Raw genomic sequence first — 20,842 nt, forward strand, 5'->3', positions numbered from 1 at the left:
AATATCCTGAACTGGAAGGGACTCGCAAGAATCACTGAAGTCCAGCTCCTGGTGCTGCACAGGACACTCCAAGAATCAAACCATTAATTGTTTAATCTTACAGCCACCACTGAAATCTACTTAGTCCTATTTTACTAAAAGAGATGACAAAATGAAGAGTGACAAACATAGAAGAGATTATTCATCAGTGCATAGGCTGATTGATTAACCTGCCTGTCTGTTCTCAAGAGTCATAAGGGACTCTGCTAATACAACAGGAGGCCATTGCACTAGTCATGCTCTCTCAAAGTCTTGGAGACAAGGTCTTGAATAATATATTGCAATGTTTTTGAGAGTCAATCTTTCATTATTCAGTCCAAGCCCATTTATCAGACTGGAGTTCTCCTACAAATCAATGTGAAGGTTTTTGATTGAAAATGTTTTTCATCGAAGGCAGAATAACACTCTTTTTTTCAGATTCTGCCTGTCACCAGAAGAACCAGAAAAGGTGTGTTCACTACACCACTTAAAGAACTTCGTCCAGTTCTATTTGAATGACCAAAATGTTGAAACTCTCCTAGAAGGAGCTTCTGAATGGGCTGTATTAACCACATTATCTCACTCATGCATTCTATTAGCACATTCTTTCTTTTATATATCTATGGGTACCCTCTCAGAGGAAAACTTAAAGGTCAGAAGTTTGTGATGCCAATAGTAATTCAATACCATATCATCTTACTGCCAGGAGGAACCTTTTTTTGATATAAATGAGAGAGCCAACATGGCTTCAGTCCCTTTGTTTATTTGAGAGTGTTTTTAATCTGTGAGTTTTGCTGTTTCTTAAAGCTCACAAGATTGTCACAAATCTATGATCACTAAATACAAAGTGATAGAACTACAGCATCTTGCCATTAAATATGTTTACTTTTACAACAATAAAACCCACCACAGCACCTGTTTCTACAAGAAAGCAGGAAATATCAATAGAAAAGTACCTCCTACTCTTGCTCAGTAGTCTCCATTTCTGCCTTTGATCGAGCTTAAAAAATGCATGAAGTACAGCAGTCCCCTATGAAAATGAGCAGGCTTTGCCTAACTGCCTTATGGTCTACAGTTTCAGATGGGTCACAGAGTGGGTCATACATCAGCCCACAGCTTCACTATAATCGTGGTGGGTTTACACGTGTAGAAAACAGGCACTGCTTCCAAGCAATATACAAGATATAAGCAGCTGCTGTTAGGGCCATTCACAACTAAAGGAGCACTACTCCCATTAGTATTTATATTTATATTTGTATGTGTAAAAGGCTTGAACCCTCTGTGATGACAGCCATTTTATCCTTGTTTAAAAGCTTCCAATAGACTAAGGTCCGATATTCCCACTCCAAAATAATACAATTGCAAGATTGCCTATTCGAGAAGGAAACTGCCTGGGTGGGCCATGAATTAAGTGGGCCCAGGACAATGACTTCATTTGCTTAAATACTATGTGCGTCAATGAAAGCATTTGCTAAATAAAGAAACCTCCCAGCAATTTTCTTCCAAGTCAACATGCACAAGCTGCGGTTTAGCATTACCCTTCCTTTTGTGAAGCTGTAACATGTTGCAGAGGTCATGAAATTCCCAGTATTAGTATCACCAGAGTGGAGATAATAAGGGGGTGGAGATAGTTAGGGGGTAAGGACGGTCTAAAGGAAGTGGCCACTTCTGATTTGATGAACCTTTTTTTTTTACTTGGCTGGGACACACTTTTCCTCCAAGATTACACCAGAAGTCTGATCAACTGGTGTTATTGCTGGATTCCAGAAAAGTGGGGAGGATGCAAAAGGATTAGCGAAAATTCCTGAGGTCCCAAGGGCACTCTAAAATTTGAATAACTTAATGAGATTCACTAGCTTGTCTGCTTTGCAGGATATAGAAAGCATTTGAACCATAAATCCTAGAGAAAAGGGAAAGGGAAGTAGCTTTTTTTGTGGTTATTTTAAGGGATGTTCTTACCTTCTCCATCGAAAATAGGCTGGGTTTCCATGGTAGGCGTTGGCTTCGAACCATCATCTGAATTGAGGGTTAGAAAGAATCGAAAAGAAACTACCATTATTGAGGTAAATACTATCTACTCTCCAGTACTGTTGAATGATTGGGATTTGTACATGGCCCGGCCAAGTCCGGAAGAGAGAGAAGACAGACAGAACAAAATCATTTTATGCTAAAAGCAGTAATATTTTACATAAAATATGCATTAAGCCCTTTTGGTACACTTAAAAAACCTCCCCACTCCCTCCTCAAACCACAGGTGTTTATCATCTGGTAGCCTCCCCAGAAGGCATTAATTGCCTTTTTAGTTTCAGGTCAGTTTAGTTTTACACAGGCCATTTCCTGAGACAGCAAAGCAATAGGATTGCCTCTTTCTCCTCACTCCTTTTGCTCAAAAGAAAAATTCTTCTTCTGAAACTTACCTGTATAGAACTGGCACCAGCGTTTACTGCAGAGCTGTTAGAATGGGATGGTCAATAGCAAATTTTTGTTTTTTTCCAATGACTGTATCAAAGTGTTCTCTAATTGCAATGTGGTGGCAATGTCTTCCAATGGAAAACTGTGGAACAACAGTTTCTCTTACATTAGGTTTAGGTTTAGTGGAGTCTGTTTTGTCCATGACAGTATCTGGTGAATGATCTCTCCTGGACCTTATCTCAACTCATGAACTTTTGATACATTTTCTCCCCTATCCAGTTCCAGAGCAAAGTGAGAGAGCAGCTGTGGTGGGTGCCTAGCATCTAGCCAGGGTCAGCCTACTACACCTAGAATTGGGCTTTTCTTCCTGTTTGTAATATGGTGACTTAAACCTTCAATTTCTAGTAACTATTCTTTGCATGTGTTATTGGCAAGAATGACACTAGGCAGCAAAGTGGGCAGTAACCTAAAATGTAAAGTTGTGAAAATCTGTGAAGGGAGGAGTCCATGCCGGAAAAGCCAGGCTTGCCTTTGTCTCCATGACCATCAGATGCACAGGGCAAACACTCTTGAGGAAATGTATATGGGACATTCCTTCCTAAAGGAAGCAATAACTGCCCTTAGCCTTCGCTTATATCAGCTTCATTTACAAAATAAGAGACCATTGGAAGAGGAAGGCAAGGGCAGAGATGGAAAACAGAAGCTTGTAGGCTTTTTCCACCCATACCTGTATTTGCAGTTTTTTTAAGTGAGGAAAAGCTTGAACACCTCTTCCACAGTTAATTTATTTTATGCATTTCCATACACAAAGTAGTCTAGTTCACAGAAAGCAAAAACATGCTGATAATTCCATTTCAACCTCAGAGATCCACTGAAGTAGAGAACATTGACAGAAATGAGAGAAACATCCTTTTGTCATGTTCCTCTTCATCACTGTATTTGGTTTTATGCTAAACTGCAAGTGTAACAGAAAACACTTAGAAGAAAAAAATACTTACCATTCCTCAGTCAGCTCTTGTTCTGAGCTTTTCTGTTATTGGGCATTACCAGTAACCTGGATAAGCTGTATTTATTTTTTTAAAAATTTGAGCAACTGATTTGGAAAAAAATCCTGAATATTTCTTAAATTACAAGGAGAAAGGTTTTCCCTTTAAAGGCTCTTTAGAAAGAAGTAAATAGCTGATCTTCACTTTTTATGTTAGAATAGATTGCTCTGCTTTTGCAAGGCGCCAAGAGCCACAGCTATGGCTTGTTATTTATTTAGGATGGCACTTTACACTGTAACAAAGCAGTGAACAGAATGTAATTAGCAAGACTGGCTTTAAAGATTGAGAAACCAATCCCAAACTGCTGAAGACACTCATAGAAAAACTAGAAAAGTGAATAATTCTCAAGTTATACAAAATAGGAAGAGACCTGGTGTTTAAAAAAGACCAGTACAAGAATAAGTACTGAATGCTCTCATGAATGCTTCTGCACCAAGTAATTACAGAATTGCTTTTCAGATTTAAAGCAGCAACCTGGAAGCCAACAATAGGGGAAAATTAGAAGTGGATCTGAGCCACATCATTTAATCCAAATGATTATTTGAAATTTGGCAGAACACAGGATGTTTCAGGTTCAGGGGGATTCCTTCACATTCATGTATGTGCAAGGAACACAGCAGCAATTACAATTTGTCAAATACATTCTTCTTAAAGAAAATTTTGCAGCAGCCTTTGTATGAAGTTAGCCATTAAGCTACTGGAGAGCATTAAACAAACCCTTCAGTTCAAAGCTATTGTTTAGGATAATCTCAGTAAAATGGCTCAATGGATTACACAATAATTTCCTTACTGGATTACTAAAGCCAAATCGTCACTAAGTCCACATTGTAGCAGCACCCAGCACAGTATTAAGAGTTTTGCAAATAGAGAGAAGTGTAATTACTCCCCTGTTATTCAAGCAAGTACAGTTCTACAGTTCTTTCATAACACATACAAGAAAAAAATGCAATAGACAAGAACCCTGTAATTACATTCACCATATTTCAAAAATCAAAAGCCAGGGATATTTCTGATTATTTTTTAAAGGTCATGAAATAATCACATAAAAGAAAAAAATTGCACTTCATTAAAAACACCATGCTCACTTCCCAGCTGCCAGCTTCTTACTCTAAAACTACCAATTTTTTTTTTCTTAAACTGGATAATTCTCAGCAAGTCTCAGTGTTCCAAATTAGCTTATGTCAAGTTTCACTGCTGTTCCCTTTCAGCAGAAAATCCACCCTTGTACTTGCCTACTCTTATTTGATTTTTCCTCTCGCTCAATACTCCATTTGTCACACTGAATATTTGTTCCACTGGCCTGTTTGCTCCTCACAAACAAGGCATAAGTTCTATTTTACATACCTGAAAGTTTTGAAAAAACATTTTGTATTCCTTAAATAAATATTTCAATATAGAACTAAACTCTGAACTATTCCAGAGGTCTAAGGTCTCCTGTGATACCATATTGGAAGTACATAATACTGTTACTTTGGGTACAAAGGTAATGAAGTACGTTCACTGGGTACAGTCTCTTCCTTTCTTCAAAGAGCTGTTAAATTCCACACTTTCAAAAGAGGCATGCCACTGCAATAGTTCCTTATACACAGCATGTCACAGAGATTAAAGAGATCAAGTGTTACTTCCTAATCCCTCTAGATAGCAATGCTTTCAGATCAGGAACTCATGTAATTCAGAACCACATCCCTTGGTTGCAGAATATTTTCAGAGCCTTGAGGAGGAGTTCACTGGCATCATTCTGGTTTTACAACCCAGCATGAATACCCACTTTCCTTTTCCAAGAGCAGTGTCTACAGACAGTATCACTCAGTAGAATACCTCCTCATGGGACATTTTAAAGCTGTAAAACTCCTCCAGTAACTGTCCGTTTCCTAGGGTACACTTACAAAAGTTAAGCAGATTTTTCTGGCTCAATTGCTGTCAACTTAAAATGGTCTTTTTATCTTGCCACAGGACAAGAGTGAAACAGGCAGGTCTAAATGAGATTCCCCAAGCCATTTTCACATTAAGGTATCTTGGATATAAACCAGAATTCCAGAATTCCTCTACTACTGTCAGAAGCTCATAAGTAAGAACAGTTTTCAGTGCACTTGACTGACACTGACTTGAAACAGGGATAATTACTTGCACATCCTGATCTACTACTACTGCTGGGCAAGAACTCTTTATGCTTTCACTACAATACCCTTCCCCATGTCTTATCCTTGCAAAACACCTAGCAAGTACCCACATCTGCAATGACTGTAGTGTACACTGGGGTTGGGGGAGAAGGAGATCTAGTCCATCCAAAGAACACCTGTTAAAGAGATCATTTTACTTTGAATGACACACACTAAGGCCATGAGCAACTTGAATTACGTCTGGAGAAAAGTAAACTCCTTGACATAAGAAAGCATTATTACTATAGGAATATGGGAAGTAACTGCCTGCTGCTGTGAATTACCATTCTCGACTCAAGCCACCTAATGGAAGCTGTAGAAATGGGAAAAGTCAGGAGATAAAAGTGATGTACTGAAGGTTGATGTTGCTGGGGAAGCATACAGTCTTGGTCTGCTAATGTGACAATGCAAGTATTCAGATGACTTGTGGAGTGAGTGTATTCTTCCCGTGTAGGAGATGTGATGTGGGAGGCTAATGTGCTCTGACTGGAATCCATGAGGCAATCTGCAAACATTTCTTCCATTTTGAAGAGCACAGGTGTTTATGGAGTCAATCATTCAGGCTATATACAAAATCTAATATTTTTTGAAAGTTTATAGCTTGAACATCAATGGTTCCCAGACTTGAGTCAGACTGATAGAATAAGCAGATGACAATTTTAAGTGTATAGCTCTCCTCTGGGAAGAGGCAGTCTTTTTCCAGTGTCAAGTGGTTCCTTCACTTACCATCATCTGGTTTTGGCTGAGTCATTAGAGAGCATGGCTGAAGCTAAATAGGCAAGTAAGAGCACAGAGAGCCAGGACAATGAGTGACCACTCAGCAGGTCCACTTTTATGCAGCAAAGTCCACCTTTAGCAAACCTGGCAAGCCAACAGCATGAGAGAAGAGCTGTCCTAGGCTCCAGTACTTCTGAGGGACTCAAGTAATACAAACTCATTCCTGCAGCTTCAGTAACACTGGTCAGACAAAGAAAGAGCTGCCAGGTCAATTAGGCTTCTTGTATCCATGCAGCTCCTTAATCTTGAAGATGCAGTTTTGACTTTGACTTTTCTATGTATTACCCCCAGATCCAGGGTATTTTAAGTATTTAAAAAGGAAAAAGAAAAAAGACAACAACTTGTGGTTTGTGTTTACACTATATGGGGTCTTAGGCAAAAATACATGTCCCTTCTAGTACTGCAGGGGAGGAGCAAATTGTTGCCTTAACCACAATCCTTCTCTACATTAATTGAAACAATTTCAGCAAGTCATAGTTAATTTAATAGTCTATGCAACTTTTATGTACAGACATATATTGCCAATATAAATGCAGAAAGTTAGCATTCATGCAAAGAAAATTCTTTCAATCTGGCCAATCAAGGTAAGTTTTTGCAAGCAGCTGAAATAGAAACACACCAGTGCCGATAGACTTCCCTGCCAAGTTTTCACATTCCTGTCTGTAGAATAATTTAGATTGAAAAAGATCTCTAAGATCATCAAGTCCAACCACTTCTATGCATGGAGATCCCACAGCTGTTAGAAAAATCCAGCTTTTTAAACAAACTCACCAAAAGCCATGTTCTCATTCTTTATTACTTTAATTTTAAGAAACAGCAGCAATGTGCTGCCTTTGGATATAACAACCCCCAAACACTTGGACATGGACATGTGAAGTAAAATTTTGCTTAAAAAGGGGAAAATATGACTAAGTGCTAAACATCCAAGTGCTCTGTGGGGCTTAATGAGCTCCCAGCTGCAAAGGTTGACTTGCAATGTCATTGCAGTAATTTTTCTCTTCCTACGTCAACTATTCTGCATGCCATATGGATGTGGGCAGCCTTTACTTCAGCACTGCATTCCAGATATCAACCAGATAGGATAAGGAGCCTTTCCTTGTGCCTTCTGGAAGGCATTAGTTCCCCCCGCTTCCTCCTCACATCTCCCTCGCAGGTGCATCAACATGAAAAAAAGCCACTGAAGCCCCAAGGACTTTGTGGTCCAATGTACTCACTGTTTGTTTGGCAGCACAATTCTTCGCCCTGCAAGAAAGCCTAACCCATGCACAGACAGCTGGAAGTAACTCTGACCCCTGAGACACAATTCAAAGCCTCCTCTGTTTGGCTTTTTGATTCCTGATTGACACACTCACTGCCAGGCGGAGATAAATGCTGCTGGGAGGACAATGTTGATCTGCTCGACTATTCTTGTGAAGGACTTTTTCAGAATAATAAACAAAAAACACTGGTGCGCTTAAGTGTCTGAATAGAACTGGAGGTAGACAGAGAGGGGAGTGGAGTGCTTTACAGAGGCTGGCAAGCCGACTGAAGAGTTAATTGTCTGGGTGTACAATGAGTTTATTCTGACCACAAACAAAGAGCTCCCTCTTCCTGGGTCTGGTCCTTCAAAAGCAAACGTGTCAAAAGCAGTCTGGAGCAGCACTCATTAATAGCAATGCTCTAGTCTCCAGGGTTCAGTGGCTTTAAAACTATTGAATCCTGAGATTCAGACAGAATCTCTCTAAAATCCAAAGTCCTTATTTACTGCCTAAGTTCTAAAGGCAGTTCTACAGTAATTAGCCAAAAGAAATCTCCCCTCTAACCCATCATTCTTTGCAGCCTTTAAACAGCTTGTTTTGAAAAATTAAGACACAGCAAGGTATTACCCTTCAAACATAATGCTGTAGACACCTACCCCAACACGAGATCTAGTTTCATATTATTGCAATTATGTGTCATGTAAAAGTGACCCTTAATGTCTCATACTTGGAAAGATACAAAATCCCAGCCCACATCTGGACCTGCATTTCAGAGCTTGCACTATAATAGGTCAAACCAATACAATGTCCAAAACCACCCCCTGCCTCAGGGAAAGTTCAGATCCAGATTCAGATTTGAACTTTGCAGGTTGAACCAAGCCCTTATGGTAATTACCACTTAAAATACCTGACTCCCTTCTGAAAGTTGTGCAAACCTTTCTGGGGAGAAAAAAACATCTTCCTAATACTGCTGCATGGAAGACAAGGCAGCTGAAAACTGAGCCATTAAACTTTACCACTTTGATGGAAAAACTCCTAGGGATTTTGGTGTCAATGCAGAGACACTACATGTTATTTGAACAAGCAGCAGCTATAAAGATCAGAGAATTAAGCTGAGCTAATAGTGAATTTGCTTCACTACATGGGAAAAGTTGTTGTTTTAACACACTTACAGGAATGTAACATTCCAAAGAACATTTTTCTGAAGTGTATGGGCATGCTTCCAAGCAGAAGACAAGCTACCTTAAGATTATTAAAGCCATTATTTAAGAGCACTCACCTAATTCAAATTTGAGACTCACCCTCTGCTCTCCTCTTTCTCAAGCCAAAATCCCCAATACAGCGCAATCAACTAATTTAGGAGGACAGCAGGGAGCCACAAGTTTGTGTGATCTCTCTTTCATTCTACTGAGCAATAAGTGAGGGATTCAAAACCTCAAAACCTGTGAAATAAGATTTCTTGGTTTGCAGCCAGTTTCTCTCCAAACTGTAAACAGTAAACCACAGTCTTAACCAATTTTGCAGGCTTGGACTTTTGGACAAGAAGCAGCTGTACCCCACAGGTAGCCTGAGTACAGATTTAACTCAGAATAAGGAACCTGTACACAATCCTGTTGTTTAGAACCAGAATTCTCAGCTCATTTTTGGGCCAAATTCTAACACAGGGATGATCTTCTCTATAAAAGCAATTTGTATATAAGATATGGGATAAAGAAGCATATAACCAGATTTTAGTTTGGTTATCAGAGCATTCTGAGGTCAAATGCAAGGAAACGTAAATGGAGAAGACCTGTCACTACACATAGATTTACCTTATTGAAGTTTTACAGTTTTCAGACTTCACAGCCAAACTCCTTCCCAAAAGGCAAAATAGGTCTCTTCAAAGATTTGGAAGTAATAGGAAAAATAAATGCCCAAGGCCAGATTTGTACCTTATCTGTTAAAAAGGTGAAGCAGGAAATAAAGGTCAGATTACTTTTGAGTTCATCTTCAGTTTAGATTTGCACAAAAAGCTTTATTTTTGATCAATGTGGAATCACTGTCAAACTGTGAAGACATTGTCCTCACTGTGCCCTCCCCCACTTTGAGGCTTATTATTCTCATCCTCCTGTAACAATCCCAGCAGCAGTTTTATTCCTTAAGCAAACAGAAATCATCCTATGACTTAGAAATACATGCTCTTGTCATCAGCTCTGACCTATAGAACCAAGCCTCCACTTCTGTCACTGTCTCAAAGAGAATGACAGCTAGGTTGCCAGTGATTTTAATTGTCTTGATTTAAGTCAAAAACCTTAAGTTCACTTCCAGAGTGGCTCAAATTGCCAGGAGAAGGGGAAAAAAAAGGGAAAAAAAAATAAAAGGACCTGCATATCCATTCAAAGGCTCTTGAGGGAGCTGCTAAGATACAAGTAATTTTTATTAATCTACCATTTCCACTATATCAGATTCAAGCCCTTCTCCCTTTGAGCTTAGTTCCTCCCTTCCATCATAGGTAAAGTACTGCAATTCTTTGGAAGAAGTGACTATTTCCCTGGTATTGCTGCATTTTTCTATCCAACTGCTGTTCTGGTTACTTTACTGAGTTAAAAACCAAAACGTTCTTTTTTTTTTTAATTACTGTATAAGCTATTCAGCATTTTTAGCTTGAAAGATGACCATATTCTCAATCCCATGATTTCAAAATTCATTCTTTTACTTTGTTCGTATATCTTCTGAAATAAGCTGAGCAGCAGCAGGGACAACACTAAAATCCCTCTTTGGACTAGAGTCCATTAGCCCCACTGAACAGCTTGCCTAGAAATGCTACATGTAAGTGCCATATAGTGACTTGTATGTTTATTTCGCAATAATAATGAATAATTAAGATAATTTCAAAACATAGTATCTAGCAGCAGATAAGTTTTGAGCCCATCCTCACCAGCAACGTAAGACTGTTTAAAATGCTCTAGTTCAACTACTTGCTGAGAAAGGAGAAGGAGAACAAAGCTCAGAGTCCCAGCTCAGCTTCCAGGCTCTGCTTCTGTCATCTGGTTAGTTTTCAGACAGGACCTCAGCCTGCCTGTCATTGCAGACTGATGTTTCACAGCTGCTAGCAATGTTCTGCACAGCTAAAGAAATTAATCTCGACCACCACGGAAAGTGGCTCTTCTCCTTATGAACCAGCAACAATCTCCCAGTGTAAAAAATCAGCTACAACACCTGGGAAGGCTATTGGAATGCCTTCAAAACTAAAAAACACATACAGGCTGCAGAAAGAGGCTTTCAATGGGAGCAAAGAATATTTTTCATTCATCTGTGTACTTAAGCTGTCCTTCAAAGATCTAATGCCATCCCCCCTACTAAGACACACCTGATGGGAAAGGGAGACACAGCTAAAAGAATCAGCAGGACTAAACGGTTTTTTGGTATGGTCATAACACATAGCACCAAAATCTACCTGTTACCAAAAAGCATAACTACCTAACACATTTGCTGAAGAATGATGACATATTTATCAAGTACCAATGGCAGCTGGCTGTAGGGATGGCAGTCAGTTTCAAAGCAGAGTCTCCAAGGCTCATTTTGACCAGCAGACAACTTCACAGGCCAAATGGCATAGAAAAGCTTTGCTGTGGTAAATACAACCCAGAAATTATACAGTTGTAAATCCAGCACTTCCCTTTTTTTTCTACAGAAAAGGATCAAGGTAATGAAGATGTGAGGAAGAATTTAAATAACCTTACTCTTCAGGGAGATTAACAATTGAAAGGAAATAAGCTGTAATAAACACTGAATAAAGAAGAATTAGAAAACTACATCCAAGTGCATATCAATATAGGCTACAACCACATTATTTGGAAAAGCTATTGCCAATCCATAGAAGGGATGTTAGGCCATCTTGTTCCAAGAAGGAGTACTGTCTGTAGTAATAAACTGAGAAAAGGGAGGTGAGTTAGGAGAGGCAATGTAGTGCATGGCTGCTACAGACAGTCCTGGCACTAAGCTTCATAGGGAAACTGGAGAGAAGAGGCACAACACAGAAACAGACTACCAATATTATAGAGGCTGGGTAAATCACAGTCAGCAAAAGCTGGACTACAAACTGTTAGGAATGTTTGTTGGTGGCTTTTTCTTTTTTTTATCCAAAGCAGAAATATCTCCAAAGTGTCTGTACTTCTTACACTGTAGAGTGAGTGATAAGAAATCAGCAATAGCTAGCACTGAGAATGTTTAAAAATCGATTGAAGGACAGGAAGTAGAGGAAGAGATGCTTAATGTTTTTATAGCTTTCTGCTTGGTAGAAGAACTCTTTTATATCTCACCCTGTAAACACTACAAGTATTATAGATACTGCAGAATTTTAAGCTACAGTATCTTAATTTTTAACCATCTTCCATTTGGCTCACTGCCTTGAGTGACATTTGAAATAAAACAGGGAGCAAAATAGTTTCCACACAAAGAAATATTTTGCTTAAGGCACCATATCTCATAGCAAGATTTTTAGCACTTGACATTGCCCCAAACTTTGAGTAAAGTTTGTAAAAAGCTCTATAGCACTGTCAACAGCTGCCTGATCACTTCTGGCAAAAGGAACAACCACCTTCTGATTGTTTAGTTTAGCCTCTCTGGTTTTATTCTGCCTACAATATATCACTTTTTTTTTTCCAGAAGCCTCTGCTTTGATGTGAAGTATTCTCTGTTTCCACACAGCCCAATAGACACCCCCTCCTCAACTACCTCTCCTGAAAGGCTGCTCAAAGTCCACAATCAACTACCACCCTATCACTTCTCAGCTGTGCAAGAGCCCAGATATCTGCAGCTGTTGAAAGGGGAGCACATCTGAAATGCTCACAAGAACACTGTGATTCTGATCAAGGAAAAAAATTTAACAATTGCTATGCAAGCTTTATGTAGTAATAACAAGATCCCTAGCTTTGGAAACATTTCAGAAGCTACCTGATAATATAAAATACGGTGAGCTGGGTTGAGTGGCATGCAATGGTGTGGTTGCAGTACCACGTTTTCTTACTTCTCTCCCCAATATCACTCACATTCCCTTTCACTCCTCTCCTTCCAGCTCTCTTCAAGGTAAAGACTCTATAAATTCTCCCACATCTTCAAGGCCTATAAGTGGGGGGTTGGAGACAGCAGAAATTTCCCAGATCAATGGCCATTTGAAATTCAGACATATGGCTGAAGCCCTACAGCTGCATGTGTTAATTACCACACGTGTCCCCTGTAAAGCAGTCTGTTAAACACAAAAAGAAAACAGGAGAGAAAAAAGCCTTTCCAAGGGATTAAGTAAATAGTCTAAATTTTTGACCCTGCTCCCCCAGACACATGCCTGTGTATAAGCTGCCTTCCTTTCTCCCAACACCTGCATACTGAGGAAGCACAAGACCCCTGCCACCTCTAGCCATGTGCAGCCAACCTATCTCAGAGTGTACTTTCCCCCTTCTAGCTCCTCATTTCCAGCTTCTTCTCTCGCCAGCCTCTCTCCCTTTCTCCTTTAGAGGACTAATTCCTGGCTGACAACCAGACTAGCCTTGGGCTTACAATATGCCTTTTCATTTCCTTGCAGGCAAAGAGAATGGATACCTCACTGTTATATCTGTATTGCATGTGTGAAAATGAAGAAAAAGGAGAGGGGGGAAAAATATTTTTTTCCACTGCTAGTTTCCACAGGTCTTTTTCCTCCCTGGATCATTAAAGAGGAGTGTCAGAGCTTTAGTGAGTGAGCACAACTTTGCTCTCTAACTACATAGCCCCAGCATTTTCATCCCAGAATCTGAATATTGTCTAAAGGAACATTTTTATTTGATTATAAAACCAAAGGAATAGTTCTTCTCTGTGAGGGAGGGCATGGAGAGCAGAGGGAATCGGATACGGTAACAGTACTGCTGGAAGGACCTCCAAAGGATCTAATGTGTTTCAGAAGGAAATGGGTATGTACAGAATAAAGCATCTCAGTGTACACAGCGTATACGTGACAACACATTCTCAACATTAAAATATTCTTATTTTAAGGTGAAGGTCAATCTTCAAGTTACAGACTGCCAGACATCTACAAATGTTTTGCTCAAAATGAACTAGAGACAGCTGATTTTAAGAATCATCTCATTTAATGGCACATTTGTGAGAAGCTGAACAGTCAAGAAGAAACCTGTCAAGTCCTTATATGAATTGCTTTGATGCAGCACCTGAAGGTCCCATCAGAAACTGAGCATCAAGATGAGCACAGGAATATGTAATAAAAGACACGGACACTGCCCAGAAAAATTCAGTCTGTGGGGAAGTCTTCTCCCATCCTTAGCCTTTATCAAAGCTTTTTGCTGTACAGCTTCCTTGCTGTCAACATAGAACAAAAGCCCAGATGAGCAACCACAGGAAAGCTGTTATTCCAGATAGGTCTGTTGTAAAGATCTATCTTTAATCCCCCTAGGAGCCATTGCAGGAACTTGAAAAAACATTGGGGTTGTCTCTTCAGCTTCTCCCTACCTTATTTAAGGGCACACATGATCTACGTGCATCACAATTTCATAGTTTATTTCTCTTACAGAGAAACTTTGATAGAGCTCATGGGGCAAAGGAGTTGAAAGGAACATATTTCCAGCCCCTTGACCAAACACCTGCAACACAACAAAACACATTTCCTGGTGCATTACACTGATTTGAAAGAAAACAACACTAACATTCAGATGTCTAGATTGTATAAAGCATGAGAAGAATGTCAACAACTCTTCAAAAAGAGAAAAGGTTTTGAGCCTACATAAAGTATTTTAACAACAAAACCAACTGACAGACTCCAAATTTATTCCATTTCTCTGCAAGCTGTAATGATCAGACATCAGAAATCCATGTATAGCACATAAACAGTTAATAATACCTTAACAGATGTTGTTTAATCAATTGTTAGTCTACTGATTAGATTTACTCACCAGCTTGCTCAATACCATGACTTAATAATTTAAAAACCTTTACAGCTGTTCTTAAGACATTACAGACAGGAGTTGTCTGTAGATTGCTGTAATAACACTTGTAAACTACAATTTTATTAAGTCATATTATATAGACTAAGCTACCAATTGGAACTGCTACTTTATAGATGAAAGCAGAATTCTTGCATTGTATCAAACAAAATACACTTTAAAACAGAATTTGCCTTCTTTTATACTTGCCAATGAAATTTTCTTCAGTCTCAAATTTGATACATATGTTCTGAGGCCCACAAAAAAGTCTTGACGAAAACTAAACAATTTCAGACAAGTCAGTGATGTGGGGAACCGAAAGGATTGTTTTTAGTTCTACTGTTTATGTAACAAAATTGAAGTCTTACTTCTAGACTTTAATACTTCAAAAATCTGTTTGCTTCATGTGATATATCTAAGTGCTTTTCAGAAGACTGCTCTGGAAAAGTTATCCAATATACATTGTAAAATTGCAAAATTACATTTCTGTTCTCAAAAAATTGATCACAATTGCCATTTAAAAGCTGGGTTCTTGCTATCTAATAAAATCTGTCATGCTGGCAAACTACAGTCTACCATACCTGTGAAATTGACTTGCTTTCTACAGCTACATTTAACTGGAACTTAATAAGTAATTTTGTAGATTATATACAGGATAGAGACAGCAATAGGAACCAGAGAGAATTCTGACTATTTACAAGCTGGCAAAACTACTGATTAAGTTAATAGTATTTCTTACAGAACTAGTCTTATAATAGGGAAGAAAACATCAATTCCACTGCTAAGTTTGCTTGGAAATATAAATATGAGCTAACCAAAATCTTAATGTGCTACAAATTCCATCTACAGCAATTTTGCTCACAGCTCACTTGAGTTATTGCAGGACTGTTTTTTTTTTTTTTTACACTAACCCCATAACTTCTCAATCTACTGACCTTTTATTCTAGTTTCATGAAAAGCAGAAACATATTCATGTTTCTCCCATAGATTGCTTCCTAACTCCATTAGATTTTAACAGGGTAGACTGAGAAACTGTCACCATCAATGGGTGACAGAACAAATCAAGCTTTTGCACATGGGAAGGACTTGCATCCCTCCTGTAGCACACACACACAGCAAATCGGTTGCTTTCAGGAAGCAGACTTATTACATATGCATAGTACAGTCTGACTTTCCACTGAGCTACACTACACACCCTGCTCTATCCACAAGCATCAAATTGTTTGTGCACATTTTCAGCACATGTGTATATTTTACCCATAAAATACCTGAAAAACACATCAGTCCTGGTCTAGGAACATTACACGATAAAGTTAAACAGTTCAGAAAATGATACTTGCATGAAAGTTCTCCATCTGGATTTCTAAATTAGTATTTTTTTTTTAATTTAAATACATACACTAAACATAAGAGATCCAGATTAATTGTTTGGGTAGCTCTGTAGACTTGCTACCTGCTAATGTTCTGCAAGAAATTAAACATACGATGGTGTTCACCACCTAGAACCATCACTTGACTTCATACTGCCTCAGTAAACTTGCATTTACTTCATCTTACTGATGAAGGCCACACAACATTTCTCTTTCTTTTCTGTATTCTCCACTAACTGCCAAAGACACCAAAACATTTTCTCTGCTTATGAGGCTGGAGATGCAGCTGAAGCTCGATTTGTGTAACAGCACAGTTGTGTTTCAGTACATAGTACTGAGTTGAATCCAGAAAGATCTGGATAAGGTGAAAACCAAAGTCCCAGTCTGATATTTTAGTCATATTTCAGTTTGCTGGTTTCTCTCTTCTGTGAGACATTCGAGACCCTGTGGAGGCCATGTGCTCCTGTCCCTGCAAGCTGAGGGCAGGTGAATTAGGGCCAGCTGCACCTGACTTCTTACCACCAGCAGAGAAAGCTTCCAGGTCCCCAGGTATAAGCAGCTCCATTTATTTTCATCAGCACAAGCCTCCTTCGCTTGGGTTTGCCTGAGGAGAGTGTTTGCCCTTTACTGCTCAGCCTAATTACTGACTCACACTAATGGCTCATTACTAATTCCAACTGCTCAGTCTGTTGGCTGCATAACTGGGCCATTAGCATTTTCTAGAGGTAAGATTCTTGGAAAAAAGCACGAAAAAAGACACCAAATAGGCCAACTTGCCCACAATTGCAGCCCAGGATTTTCCTGCCAACAAAGCCTGCCTTTAAACTAATTTCTGACAGTTAAACCCACAAAAAGGAACCCAATTCTACATGTTTAATGGCAGGAATTTCAAGTTGCTTATCTTAGGATTTTCAGCAGGAATTTCAAGTTGCCCATCTTAGGTTTCTCAAACTGTTTCAGTGTTTTCTTATATGCTGCAAAACCCACTGAGAAAAAGCTTTTTGCAGCTCCATATGACAGTCATGTCTACACGTAAGATAGTAGTTGTACAACATGCTCAACCTGGGCTTTGCTTTCTGCAGGGCCATCAGAGCTTACATTTCACCAACTCTCCAAGCAATTGCAGATTCTATTGTCAGCTTTTGCAATAGGGGAACAAGACAACTCAAAACAGGCCTGGAACGTTTTGCATTGCTAAAGACTTTATAAAAGAAAAAGGGAGTTCATGCCACTAAAGACTCTTCATGACTGACACTGAAAGGTACTCCAGCCCAAAGTTACCCTGCAGTTGCATCACCTTTAAATCCCAGATTACTGGGATCCATCCTTTCCACTTCTTTCATTCAGTTGGTTTAAAAAATAGTATCATGCAGTGCCCGTCCCCCACTAATGAACCAATATCCCCACTTCAATATATTTCCTCTTCACTCACTTTTAATTTACTCTGTTTCCAGTTTTAAGAAGGAAGACCAATTGAGTTTACAGAGATAAGAGGATACATGGCTGTTTTTTTCATCCCTCTGATTCCTAACTAGACTACATTTAAAACCTTCTTTGTGACTGTAAAAGACACTACTCCTGATTGCAATATCCTAAATCTGAACTAAAGCTCCAACACCTCCCAGATAAAGAAAATAAAATTTTGTTTTGTTTCATGTTTACTTCTTTTGTCTCAAAGCATGGCACACTTTCCCTGTGGCTGGAAAGGAATGTTCTCCATTCTTTAGGCAGGGAAGAAATCCAGTAAGGTTGGCTCCAAGGAGGCCTTTCACTGCTTCTTAAAACATTAACAACATCTTAGTGGGAGAGACTGGGGAGATCCAGACCTCCAGAAGACAGCATGCATTTTCATAGTGTCTCAGGACCGTCGAACTTAGCAGCAACTGGAGCAAATTAATGCAAGATGCTCCTTATGAGCAAAAGAAATCTGCAGGTTTCTGGATATCCTAATCTCACAGAAGAGCAATTACATTTCTTGGAAACTTGTTCTTTAGTTGTGGGACAAATTCGGCACAAAAAGGACATTGGTAAGTGTCTGAGCTGCAAAGTCACAAAGCAAGCATACCCTGGAGGACCTGGGTTTCAGTTCCACCTCATGCAAACACACCTCCATCTCCCCAGGCCCAGGTCTGTTCTGCCTTCCAGCAACTGAACAATCCTCAGATACAGAACAAATCAATATGACCTATTTTAAAGTTTTAGGTTTGCTGCCAATTTAATTTGATTTAAATTACCTTATGAGGCAAATTGTATGACAACTGGCATTGCATCATACAGCAATAGCAGCCATGTAAATATGGATAACCAGAGCACGGAATTTAGAAATTATCTCTTGCCAGCATGCTTGCTTGTTCTCTGCAGAAAGCTCCACAGAACCGCTTTCTGGAACTACATGCCAAGCCACATGAACATAAAGCCATTTTGTTTTCTTCTCATCAGTAGCGAGAGAGCCTGTGACTGGAATCATGTTACCTCATATCTTCTGGTACTCCAACGTACCTACTGAGCCCCAGAAATTAGAGCTCAACAGGAAGGAAAAGAGGGAAAAGGATCTGGAGAAAGAGTTATTACCAATAACTAGTTATTACCAATAACCTTTTTCTCCTTCCAACATTAATTTGCTTCTTCTAAAGGAGCGCTAATATGCTAGTAAAGTCTTCATTTATTACCCAGTCGCATAAGCCTACCCATCCACACTGCTCCTAAGGCAGAGCAGCCTCCACCCTTTTGCCCTGAAGACTTGAAAGGCACTAAGTTTATTAGCTCATATTTTACATTCCTGTATGAATGAGAAAAAAGAATTCACTTTTGAAAGTCCTAGCTATTCTTTGTTTCCTTCAGAATACCTATTCTATGTCAAAAATGCTCTTTGACTACAAGACCCTCACTCAGGGATGAAGAGAGGGAGGAGTCTGCTGTGCAATTCCAAAAGCTCCCAAATCAGATGGCAGTTGCCCAAAGAGATATCAGAAGTTTCCAGGCTGTGCCTCTAGAAAAGAAAAGCCATCACTGACCCAGTCCCTGCTGGACCTCTCCTCATCCTGCTCTTTCTGTCACCTTGAAAAGGGCAATCTTTGCAACAAGTGTCTGAGCACTCAGCTAGAACAAACGGTTATGTGCATGCTGGCTTGCCATCAGAGTTCAGAGAAGACCTGCAGCAACCACCTTGCTTCAAGAAAGCCAGGCTGTTCTTGATTCCAGCTTCTTCCAACTGATACTGGAATTTTGAACCAAGGTAACTTAAGGCAAGAAAAAAAAACCTGATAAGAAGGACAAATTCATTTTTAGATTAGTCATTTTCACCACTAGATGAAAAAGTAATGCTATGTCCATCAAATTTTAAACCAAATTATTACAGCTTCTAAAAGCCCTCTTGATTTTAAAAGACCCATTAAATAGCTGCTTGTAAGTATTTTTCTAACATGATGGAATAGGGCCAGACTTGCTTATGTCTGGGTTTCTAGGAGATACTAACAGATTCAGAACTGCAGGAGACAGAAACTCGACGTGACTGCTTGAAGCATGCTGGCCCAAAGGGAAACGTTTCCCTTTTGACAGCTACTGCACAGGACATTTCTGCAGCCACATGACCAAGCATACCATCCTTGAAACAAGATGCCATAGGCAGCACCAAGGAGAATCAATTTATATTACAAATTTTAAATTAGTTCATACCATTTACAGTTTTCTTTTTGCATGCTTCAACCCTGAGTTAATAAAGGGAGTGTGGAAGAAAAAGCAAGTTCAGATGTTTTTCCCTTTTGCTCCTGTTTCTCATGAAATCCAATGTCAGCTGCTTTCAATTCTAGAACAGACCAGGACTACCCAGGTAAAAAGCCTACAAATAACTCCAAAATAATGCAGATTTCAAGAGCTATTTGATTTGCTTGTACTTCAGGCTAGACTGGCAATGATTGCATTAACAGAATTATAACCATGTGTTCAGGTGCCAGTTACACATTAATGCATAATTACAGGTTTAAAGAGACATATCCTTACCTAAAATAAGAAACAGGCTTCAGCATTTAGTCTCAACTAAGTACTTTTCCTTGCATATTTCTTCTCCTTACCTTAAACTATTATATATAAGCAATAGGCTGTAGAGCAGATATGGTCAAAATACATCTCTACTCTGAACAGAGCAATCAAATCCCCATTAAGTGCTTTCAGGACCTGATTGACATTCCCAGCATGGAAGATGTCCTTCAAAGTATTGGCACCAAAGTCAGTGTTCTACTTCACTTTGAAGTGTCAGGAATAACTGGTTTAGAGAGTTAGCACTAAAAATCCTGCTTTGCTTATCAAAACAGGAACTTCTCCCAGGAAAGAGCATTGATCCTCACCAGCAAAAGTGAGGAGGTATTCAGCACAGTTTTCCTGGAGTATGGAGACAAACTCAAAAGCTGACTCTCCAGTGGGGCTAGAGGGGGAAAAGGCTGACAATTAGGGTGTGGAAAAGGCCTAAAGACATATTTGACTGCTTCTCAATGTATACTTCAGTGGTCAACCCTCTCAAAACCATTTCAGTGAATGCAAACCAGAGGATACAGGGAAGAGCTATGAATACTCACAGAAGAACAATGACCCATCTAATGCCTTATTCAGGAAGGGCAAGGACTAAAGACAGGAGTGTAAAGAAGAAGAATAAATGCCTGTGAAATTTCCAAGCACTGCTAAGGCTTAAGCCAGCATTGCTCCAGCTGGCCAAAAGGTTTTATGCACTGTTAAAAAGCCCCAGCTTTCAACGCATACAAAGCCACAACCATGACACTGGCACTCCTATATTTTGGAGCACAGACCGTACTGACAGCCTTCCTAATCTCTAGGAATTTTACTGAGAAATGCTCAGTATGTTACTTCAAGGTGAACAAGCAG

The 20,842-nt window shown here is 39.4% G+C and overlaps 1 protein-coding gene across 14 annotated transcripts in view; it reads right to left on the bottom strand.

Annotated features, from left to right (window-relative positions):
- Window positions 1-20,842, bottom strand: part of SMOC1 (SPARC related modular calcium binding 1) — a 158,179-nt gene that overhangs the window by 45,336 nt on the left and 92,001 nt on the right. For 11 of the 14 annotated variants that reach the window (XM_072930084.1, XM_072930079.1, XM_072930080.1 and 8 more), the window contains one exon: window positions 1,978-2,067. The exons of 1 other annotated variant lie outside the window; for it this stretch is intronic. In XM_072930084.1, the coding sequence (XP_072786185.1) occupies window positions 1,978-2,067 (90 nt within the window). The remainder of the gene's footprint in view (window positions 1-1,977; window positions 2,068-20,842) is intronic. 2 more of the 14 variants (XM_030274435.4, XM_030274433.4) reach the window with 1 other exon arrangement.

The sequence above is a fragment of the Taeniopygia guttata genome, chromosome 5 (genome assembly GCF_048771995.1).
Source record: "Taeniopygia guttata chromosome 5, bTaeGut7.mat, whole genome shotgun sequence".
In the NCBI taxonomy this organism is placed as follows: domain Eukaryota; kingdom Metazoa; phylum Chordata; class Aves; order Passeriformes; family Estrildidae; genus Taeniopygia; species Taeniopygia guttata.